Source organism: Crocuta crocuta, unplaced genomic scaffold (genome assembly GCF_008692635.1).
Source record: "Crocuta crocuta isolate KB4526 unplaced genomic scaffold, BGI_CrCroc_1.0 scaffold569, whole genome shotgun sequence".
NCBI classification, from domain to species: domain Eukaryota; kingdom Metazoa; phylum Chordata; class Mammalia; order Carnivora; family Hyaenidae; genus Crocuta; species Crocuta crocuta.
In genome coordinates, this window is record NW_027528358.1 from 4,798 (window position 1) to 15,156 (window position 10,359).

The 10,359-nt window shown below is 63.4% G+C and overlaps 1 gene segment (V, D, J or C); it reads left to right on the forward strand.

Annotated features, from left to right (window-relative positions):
* The first annotated feature begins 4,338 nt into the window (after positions 1 to 4,338).
* LOC144223173 (immunoglobulin heavy constant epsilon-like) overlaps positions 4,339 to 10,359 on the forward strand; it is an 8,301-nt gene continuing 2,280 nt past the window's right edge. Inside the window, 3 exon segments of the C gene segment in view lie at positions 4,339 to 4,432; positions 9,484 to 9,810; positions 9,939 to 10,262. Coding sequence covers positions 4,339 to 4,432; positions 9,484 to 9,810; positions 9,939 to 10,262 — 745 coding nt within the window.

Below are 10,359 nucleotides of genomic sequence, written 5' to 3' on the forward strand. Positions count from 1 at the left end.
CAGAGACCCCGGAGCCAGCAGACACTCGGGTCCGTGGAAGGAAGGAGCGCCAGAGACGGCAGACCCAGAAAAGGTACCTTTTTCCCTCTAACTTTCTTAAGAAGGTAACTGATTGTTTAAAGTAAAAAATGTGGGGCGCCTGGGTGGCTTAGTCGGTTGAGCGTCCGACTTTCGGCTCAGGTCATGATCTCGCGGTTCGTGGTTCGAGCCCCGCGTCGGGCTCTGTGCTGACTGCCAGCTCAGAGCCTGGAGCCTCTTTAGGTCTGTGACTCCCTCTCTCTCTGACCCTCCCCTGCTCACACTGTCTCTCTCTCTCCTAGAAATAAATAAAAACATTAAAATTAATAATAATAAACAGAAAAATAAAGTAAAAAATGTAACTGCGTATTGTGGGCCCAGAACATGCGTAACTGCAAAGTGCCAGACAGCAGCAGGCACGCCAAGCAGGGCGCCAAGGAGTCTACACCCTGCCCCTCCCCCGCGGGTGAGTCTACACCCTGCCCCTCCCCCGCGGGTGAGTCTACGTGCCCCCCCATGAGTCTATGCCCCCCTCCCCCGTGCTTTTCACTTACGTAAAGAAGCAAAACACCACCTGTAAGTTCACCTCCAAGTTCAGGGCGCACATAGGATTCGCTGAAAAGAACACAAATAAGTGTAACTACAGAATTGATGCAGAGATTCGGACGGAATACTCAAACGTGCTGCGTTAACCCACAGGACGCGGGAAAGGAGGGATGAGGCTACGGCAAGGACGTGTGGCGCCTCGACTTTGGCTGTGTTTCCGTCAAACCAGGGATGAGGCCAGGGCGCGGGTCACGGTGAATGTGTGACAGGACCCACCTGCAGACCCTGAAATCCGTCGGGCTCAGACAGCACAAGCAATGCGCTGAACGCGCCAAGTGGGTGTCGTGTGTGGAGATGCTTCAGCTACGCAAGTAAACACACAACAGGCGTGCGGAAGGGTCGCGCACGTGTGTTCCCTGCTAATAATGGATCTGTGGGTGTTAGATTACAGCGCAAACGTTTTCCTGGGAGCCGTGCGACCAGCACTGTTTGGACATGCCCGTCTAGCATGTTATCGGAGGTCCCGGCCAGGCTGTGTGACGAAGGAGGAAAAGCGCGCTGCTGGGACGGAAGGGACGATGGGAAACGGTCACTGTTTGCAGAAGACACAATCGCGTACAACGACGAGGCGGCAGAATGCAGACGGCTCTCGGGAACCGGCGGGGGCAGCACCGGGTCCCCACACAGCAGGCGGTCGTGTGGCGCTGGGTCCGCAAAACCTGCTGAGAACGTGCCAGCACACACACGGCATGATTCACACCAATCCACGACTTACCGAAGGAGGAATGTCCAAGAAATGGCAGCTCCGGCAACGGACCTACAAAGGCCCCGAGTGTGTGGAGAAAACCGCTTTCGCGAGCGGGGCGGCACCACTGCGTGTCCCTCGCCTCCCGACTGACAATCGTGGCGCCTTCCCAATCCAGAGTCCAGCTGACTTGGCTTTGTGTGTTGGGTTATTTATGTCTGAGACCCACTTGCAGCTGAGAGAATTTCGGGAAACTACCAGCAAAGGCCGAGGGGTTTCCGAGACTCCGTCCCCCAGATGATAAGACATACACGGAACTGTCACTGAGAAAGGGTGGTGTGTGGCGCACACCCACGGGCCCAGCAGAGGCCTGGGCGCCCAGTGAGCGAGGCCCCGCCAGGCCACGGGACACCCGGGAGGCGGGCTGGAAGAGGCCGCCCGGCCCTGGAGACACCTGGCCCACACTTCCACGATGTGGGCGTCCGTTTCCGTGGCTCAAGGCACCGCCGCTGGGGCCCCAGGAGAGCCCCACGGCAGCCTGCGGAGGCGGAGCCTCAGCATCAACAACCTGTGTTTGTTCGGCCGTGTGGACGTCGGGAATGTCTGCTGAATGACGGACGGACGTGACGAGCAGCGCCTGTTAGTAACGGGGCCATTTCATTAGAAGGAGGAGACGCCGTGCGCTCGAGAACGGCTGCCCGTTGCCGAGCGCCGGTGGCAGCGGCATCCTGGCGGGGCGGGCGGGTGTGGAGTGGAGCCGGGCCTGGGCCGGGGCGAGGAGGCTCAGGAAGCAGCAGGGCGAGGTGCGTCCAGGCCTGCGTCCAGGGCCACAACCAAGGACGACAAGGGGTCACAGTACCCAGGGACTCTCTGGGACCCTCCCCCACCACGGGCACCAGGGGAGCTGAGCCCCAGCTGAGTGTGGCGGATCTGAAGGTCAGCTGCGGCCGCCCTTGGTCGACGTCCTGGCCCGGAGGCATCGAAGACGCAGCTGCGCCTGGCCCTCCCTCCCAGCAGCCCTCGGCGGGGGCTGGCACATGCCCCCTGCTGTCCCACAAGCCTTAACGCCAGGGCCCCCCTCAGCGGGCTCACCAAGGAGGAAGGTTCAGCGTCCCCTGTCCAGGAACCCAACTCCAGGCCTCCCCACAGCCAAGGGCACAACGGGGCTGGCACCTTGGACACCATACCGCTCCTGCCCGCCCTGCACACACTGCCCATCACCCAGCCCTCCACCATCAGCAGGGCCTTTCAAGGGCTGGGGCTCGGGGTCACCTTCCCCCTGCTCCCCCAACGCACACCAGCACCCATGCCCAGCAGGTCCCATCTCCCGTCTCCCGTCTCCCGTCTGCAGGCAGGACACACGCAGAGGCCAGAGCAGGGCAGCCCGGGGGGTGAGGACTGCCACCGCAGGGCCGCAGGGGGGACTGAGGGGACAGGAGGCCTTTCTCTCCGAGACCAAGGGACCCCGAGGCCGGCCCCCCAGCAGCAGCACCCCCTGCGACGTCGGGGTAGAACCAGGACGCTGGCTGGGCACGGAGGCCCCGCCCCCAATGCCCACAGCCTGGGCAGGATGAGTAGGGGGCATGGGGGGTGGCTGGCCGTGGAGCCCCGAGCCCAGCACACTCACACGTGCGCAGGCTGCAGGCGGCCTGGCACCACCTGGCCTGGGCCCGCGGGGGCAGCAGCCTCCCGGGGGGCGCTCTGCCTGCCCTGTGGTTTCTCTCAGAATCACCGGCCTTTCCAGGGAACTGGGCTCTGCCCTTCTGCCCCCCCGAAGCACGTGGGGGCGGAGGGGCCCTGTCTCCCCCGGCCTCACGTTCAGGGCCTCCGGGGACCAGGCTCTGCCCCAGGCAGCAGCCTCTCTAGGTCTCCCAAGTGACCCCGAAGGTCTCCCTGAGGGCACCCGGCCTGACAGAGGCCGCCTCCATGCAGCCCTCCTGCACCGGGACTGTGGGCCCTGAGCATCCTTTCTGGAGGTGCCTGCGGCCTCTGATCCCCGGCTGAGGGTCAGCTGGCCCACTGCTGACACAGCACGACGTGTGTGGGCCTTGACGGGCTGGCTCGAGGGCCTCACCTTCACACTGCCGTCGCGTGTCCCCTGCAGGCCGTGTGTCCCCAGAACCCTGAGGCACCCTGAGAGCACGAGTAGGGGAGGCCACGGGAGCCTGCCAACCCAGCTGGTCAGGGTGGGCTCCTGGGCGACACTGCGCCGTTTAGGGCAGGCAGAGAGAGGGACAGGGAGGGAGAGACATCCTCAGTGGGCACCCACAGAACAGATCCCCGGCACCATCCACCCCTGGCTCCGGAGGCTGAAGAGGACTTGCACGGCCACCGGCCACCTCAGAGCCACGTCCAGCCCCCACCCCAGGTCCCCGCTGGCCCTCAGTGGCCACACCCAGCAGGGGCAGCCCCAGGAAGCCCAGCTGCAGGGCAGTAGCACAGGAGCAAGTGTGCGGGCAACGGGCGAGGTCAGCTGCCAGCAGGGAGCCCAGGGCGGCCAGCGGGGGACCCTGCGCACTCCCACCCGGAGCCACTCCCACCGGACCAGCCCCCAGCCTCGCTCCTCCGGGCGATGAGACACAGGAAGAAGGGTGGCATGCCCCCGGGAAGCCCTGCATCCACGTCTCGGGCACGTGGCCACGCGGGCCTCAGCTTCTCGAGCACAAAATAAGAAAGACACTGTCCCCCAAGGGCTGCCTCAGGAGCAGTGGTGCCGGGGCCCCATGCTCCCCACTTCCTGGGGCATCATAGTGCCCACCAGAGTGTTGCAGCACAGTGAGTTCGCCGTGGCCTCAAGGGAGAGAGGCCACGAACGGGGCAGCAGGGGTGGTGGAGAGGAGTGCACTTCGTCCTGGGCCCAGGAGCCTCACCTGAGACCTCGAGGTTGCGACACAGACTTCCCAAGAATATAAAGGGACCTTCCAGGGCCGCTGAGGCCCCTGGGGGTTCCCACCCCATTTTTAGCCAGAGCACTGAGGCAGAGCTCCCCTCCCCCCAGGCCCAATTGTCTGATCGCAAAAATAGCACCCATGGTTACTAATGATTCACCTCATCCGTCCGGGAGCCGGTCCCGGAAGCTGCAGGAGGCCAGGCCGGGCCCCCGAGGAGGGGCAGCTACCTCAGGTACCCCAGCCACTGGCACTGGCCCAAGCGCAGTGACGGCAGTCTGCCCAGGGCCACTGCCCACCCAGCAGCGACAGAGCATCCTGGCCACTGCTCGTCTCCCAGCTGTGCCTCCCCCGCACAGGGACACACGGGAGCCAGAGACCGCCCAGAACCAACCCGAGGATGATAAGGGACTGAGAACTTCAGACACAACAGGCCTAGGGCAGGGCCCAAGCCTGAGAGGGTCAAAGGCCATGCAGAGGGCGTGGACAGTAGCCTGGGCATGGATCTGCCTGCAACGAACCAGGGCAGTGACCTCTAGCCCAGGGTCCAGGGGAAGCAGCGGGGAGCTGTTTCTATGCTGGACCAGGTGTCGGGCAGGCCTGGCCCACACCCACACGTGTGTGAGCTGGGCGGCCCGAGCCAGCCTGAGTTAAGGTGGGCCAGGCTGGCTGGGCTGGGCCCAGTGCAGCTTGAGTAGTAGTTATGTGGAAAGGGTCCAACTACCCCAGGCTCAGCTGGGCCAGGCTGGCCCCTCTGGGCTCCACTTGGCTGTGTGGCACTGAGTAGAGTGAGATGGGCCAGGCTGGGCTGATTATGCAGGAGCAGGTGGGCTGGAGGAAGCTGGGATGAGCTTGGTGGACGAGTACGGCAGGCGGGAGTTTGGGGGGGCGACCCTGCCCTTGCATACAAAAGGCTTGGCCAGGCTGGGCACTTGTGGTTGAGCTGGGCCATCCTGAGCCAGGGGATCTGAGCCACACTGGGGGGCTGGAGGCAGGAAGGCCCGGGTCAGACGAAACGCTGTCCTCAGTGGGGGCTGTCCTGGGCTGGGCTGACCTGCGGGGACAGGTCTAAGGAGCAGAGCTGAGGCAGCCTGGGCTGGACTTCCCTAGGCTGGCTCACCTTGGCTCACCGAGCTGAACAAGAATAACCTAAACCGCACTGCATTCACCGGAGCAGAGCTGAGCGGAGCCAGAGAAAGCTGGGCCAGCTGACCAGGGGCTACGCTAGGCTGAGAAACAAACGGGCTACCTTGGCTCAACAGAGCTGAGCTTGTCTGATGTGTGCAAAGCTGGGCTGGGCTGAGACTGGGCTGAGCTGATCTCGATTGAATGAGCTGAGCTGGGCTGGGCTGGGCTGTACTGAGCTAAACTGGACTAAGCTGGGCTGGGTGGGCTGAACCGGGCTGAGCTGAGCTGAGCTGGGCCGATCTGGACTGGGCTGAACCAGGCTAGACTTGGCTGCACTGGGCTGAGCTGGGCTGAGCTGGGTTGAACTGGGCTGAGCTGGGCTGGGCTGAACTGGGCTGAGTTGAACTGGGCTGAGCTGGATTGAGCTGGGCCAAACTGGGCTAAATTATTCTGAGCTGGGCTGAGTCGACCTAGGCTGGACTAAGCTGGGCTGAGCTGGGCTGAACTGGGCTGGGCTGGGCTGAGCTAGACTAGACTGGACTGGGCTGAGCTGGGCTGAGATAAGCAGAGCTAAGCTAGACTGTGCTGAACTGGTTTGGCCTGGGTTGAGCTGAGCTGAGCTGAGCTGAGCTGAACTGGTCTGGGCTGGACTGAGCTGAGCTGAACTGGGCTGAGCTGGGCTGAGCTGGGCTGGGCTGGGCTATGCTAAACTGGGCTGGACTTAGCTGGACTGGGTGAACTGGGCTGAGCTGGGCTGGGCTGGACTGAACTGGGCTAAACTGGGCTGAGCTGGGCTGAGCTGCACTGGACTGAGCTGAACTGAGCTCGGCTGAGCTGGGCTGGGCTGGACTGAACTGGGCTAAACTGGGCTGAGCTGGGCTGAGCTGCACTGGACTGAGCTGGACTGAGCTGGGCTGGGCTGGGCTGGGTTGGGTTGAGCTGGGCTGGACTGAGCTGGGCTGAGCTGGGCTGAGCAGGGCTGGGCTGGACTGAACCAGGCTAAACTGGGCTGAGCTGGGCTGGACTGAGCTGGACTGAGCTGGGCTGGGCTGGACTGGGCTGAGCAGGGCTGGGCTGAACTGGACTGGACTGAGCTGAGCTAGGCTGAGATAAGCAGAGCTAAGCTGGACTGTGCTGAACTGGTGTGGCCTGGGTTGAGCTGAGCTGAGCTGAACTGGGCTGGGCTGAGCTGGGCTGAGCTGCACTGCACTGAGCTGTGTGGAGCTGGGCTGGGCTGGGCTGGGCTGAACTGAGCTGGGCTGAGCTGGGCTGAACTGGGCTGAGCTGAGCTGGGCTGGACTAAGCTAAACTGAACTGGACTGATCTGGACCGAGCTGGGCTGGGCTGAGCTGGACTGAGCTGGGCTAAGCTGGGTTGAACTGGGCTAAACTGGACTGAGCTAGGTTGAGCTGGGCTGAGCTGGGCTGAGCTGGGCTGAGCTGAGCTGGGCTGAGCTGGACTGAGCTGGACTGAGCTAAGCTAAACTGGACTGATCTGGACCGAGCTGGGCTGGGCTGAGCTGTGCTGAGCTGGGCTAAGCTGGGTTGAACTGGGCTAAACTGGACTGGGCTGAGCTGAGCTGGCCTGAGCTGGGCTGAGCTGGACTGGACTGAGCTGGGCTGAGCTGGGCTGAGCTGGGCTGAGCTGAGCTGGGCTGAGCTGGGCTGAGCTGAGCTGGGCTGAGCTGGGCTGAGCTGAGCTGGGCTGAGCTGGGCTGAGCTGAGCTGGGCTGAGCTGGGCTGAGCTGAGCTGGGCTGAGCTGGGCTGAGCTGAGCTGGGCTGAGCTGGGCTGAGCTGAGCTGGGCTGAGCTGGGCTGAGCTGAGCTGGGCTGAGCTGGGCTGAGCTGAGCTGGGCTGAGCTGGGCTGAGCTGAGCTGGGCTGAGCTGGGCTGAGCTGAGCTGGGCTGAGCTGGGCTGAGCTGAGCTGGGCTGAGCTGGGCTGAGCTGAGCTGGGCTGAGCTGGGCTGAGCTGAGCTGGGCTGAGCTGGGCTGAGCTGAGCTGGGCTGAGCTGGGCTGAGCTGAGCTGGGCTGAGCTGGGCTGAGCTGAGCTGGGCTGAGCTGGGCTGAGCTGAGCTGGGCTGAGCTGGGCTGAGCTGAGCTGGGCTGAGCTGGGCTGAGCTGAGCTGGGCTGAGCTGGGCTGAGCTGAGCTGGGCTGAGCTGGGCTGAGCTGAGCTGGGCTGAGCTGGGCTGAGCTGAGCTGGGCTGAGCTGGGCTGAGCTGAGCTGGGCTGAGCTGGGCTGAGCTGAGCTGGGCTGAGCTGGGCTGAGCTGAGCTGGGCTGAGCTGGGCTGAGCTGAGCTGGGCTGAGCTGGGCTGAGCTGAGCTGGGCTGAGCTGGGCTGAGCTGAGCTGGGCTGAGCTGGGCTGAGCTGAGCTGGGCTGAGCTGGGCTGAGCTGAGCTGGGCTGAGCTGGGCTGAGCTGAGCTGGGCTGAGCTGGGCTGAGCTGAGCTGGGCTGAGCTGGGCTGAGCTGAGCTGGGCTGAGCTGGGCTGAGCTGAGCTGGGCTGAGCTGGGCTGAGCTGAGCTGGGCTGAGCTGGGCTGAGCTGAGCTGGGCTGAGCTGGGCTGAGCTGAGCTGGGCTGAGCTGGGCTGAGCTGAGCTGGGCTGAGCTGGGCTGAGCTGAGCTGGGCTGAGCTGGGCTGAGCTGAGCTGGGCTGAGCTGGGCTGAGCTGAGCTGGGCTGAGCTGGGCTGAGCTGAGCTGGGCTGAGCTGGGCTGAGCTGAGCTGGGCTGAGCTGGGCTGAGCTGAGCTGGGCTGAGCTGGGCTGAGCTGAGCTGGGCTGAGCTGGGCTGAGCTGAGCTGGGCTGAGCTGGGCTGAGCTGAGCTGGGCTGAGCTGGGCTGAGCTGAGCTGGGCTGAGCTGGGCTGAGCTGAGCTGGGCTGAGCTGGGCTGAGCTGAGCTGGGCTGAGCTGGGCTGAGCTGAGCTGGGCTGAGCTGGGCTGAGCTGAGCTGGGCTGAGCTGGGCTGAGCTGGGCTGGGCTGAGCTGGGCTGAGCTGGGCTAAGCTGGGTTGAACTGGGCTAAACTGGACTGGGCTGAGCTGAGCTGGGCTGAGCTGGGCTGAGCTGGACTGGACTGAGCTGGGCTGAGCTGGGCTGAGCTGGACTGACCTGGGCTGAGCTGGGCTGAGCTGAGCTGGACTGGGCTGAACTGGACTGAGCTGGGCTGAGCTGGGCTGAGCTGGGCTGAGCTGGACTGGACTGAGCTGGACTGAGCTGGGCTGAACTGGACTGACCTGGGCTGAGCTGGGCTGAGCTGAACTGGACTGAGCTGGGCTGAGCTGGGCTGAGCTGGGCTAAGCTGGGCTGAGCTGGGCTGGGCTGGGCTGAGCTGGGCTGGGCTGAGCTGGGCATGGACTGAGTTGGGCTATACCAGGTTGGGTTGGGCTAAACGGGTTCAGTTAGTTGGTTTGGTCTGCCTGAGTCAAGCTTCACAGAGTTAAGCAGGGTATACAGTTTCTAGGTCCAGTGGACAACTTCAGTGAGGCTAAACTGAGTGGGACTAACCAGGGACAATAAGCCTGGCTGGTAGGCTGAGCCAAACGGAATTGAATGATTTCGGTTGAATTTGTGGACTGAACTCAGATGAGTTAGCCTGCTTGAAATTGGGTATCCTGGGCTGATGTGGGCCAGGCTGGACCAAGGCGGACTCCCTGGACCTGAGCGGGTCTGAATCAGGCAGAGCTAGTGAGCCTGGGTGTGGAGTGGGTTTGTATCACTGCTCTCAGCCATCCTGATGCAAGGCCATGTAGACTGGTCTCACTGGACTGAGTGGGCAGAATGGAGAATGAGCTGGGGTCTGGGCTCCAGGGAGGAGTCACCACCTGGGGGAGTGGAGAGGACTGATCTGGGCTCTGCTATGAATGGGGCCTGTAGTCAGGCTCCCTGGAGCCTCCACAGGTCAGGAGACGAGTCAGACAACTCTACTTTCCAAGAACCCCACATTCCTGCCACTCAGGGCTGCAGGCAGGGTGTCCTGGAAAAGGGTAAGGACGCCCCTGCTTCTGGCGGGGACATAGGGGTTCATGGGAGGGCATTCCTAGCAGACTTAGAGAACAAGAGTCCAAAACGAGCATCTATCCCCTAAGGCTGGAGGGGTCCCAGTGCCCTCCGCCCGACCCCCCACCTCTGCCCCACACTTCTCCCTCGGGCTCTGCAAGCTGGCACTGACACTGCCTCTGTCCCCACAGTCACCATCCAGGCCCCCACTGTCTTCCCCTTGGCCACCTGCTGCAAGGACACCATCACCAGTGCTGTGTCTGTGACACTGGGGTGCCTGGTCACCAGCTACTTCCCGATGCCAGTGACTGTGACCTGGGACGCAGGGTCCCTAAACAAGAGCGTCGTGACCTTCCCCGCCACCCTCCAGACCTCTGGCCTCTACACCACCAGCAGCCACGTGACCGTCTGGGGCAAGTGGGCCACACAGAAGTTCACCTGCAGTGTGGCTCACGCTGAGTCCACCACCATCAACAAGACCTTCAGCGGTGCGCCAGGGTCGGGCTGGAGGAAGGGGGCAGGCTGGGTGGGAGCAGGAGCGGGGGGGACTTGAGCTGGCATGCAGGTGCCATGGGCTCAGGGGGTGCTGATGCCACACTGCCACCTTCACCCCTAGCTTGTGCCATGAACTTCATTCCACCCACCGTGAAGCTCTTCCACTCCTCGTGCAACCCCTCCGGTGACACCAGCCACACCATCCAGCTCCTGTGCCTCATCTCCGGCTATGTCCCTGGTGACATGGAGGTCACCTGGCTGGTGGATGGGCAGAAGGCCACAGACAGGTTCTCACACATTGACCCTGGCAAACAGGAGGGCAAGGTGACCTCCACACACAGCGAGCTCAACATCACGCAGGGCGAGTGGGTGTCCCAGAAGACCTACACCTGCCAGGTCACCTACCAAGGCTTCATCTTTGAGGACAATGCTCGCAAGTGCACAGGTATGGCTCCCCCATCCCCTCCGACACCCAGACACAGGGGCTCAGAGAGGAGGCCTGAGCCACACCCTCATGCAGCCCCTCCCATGCCCCGACCACC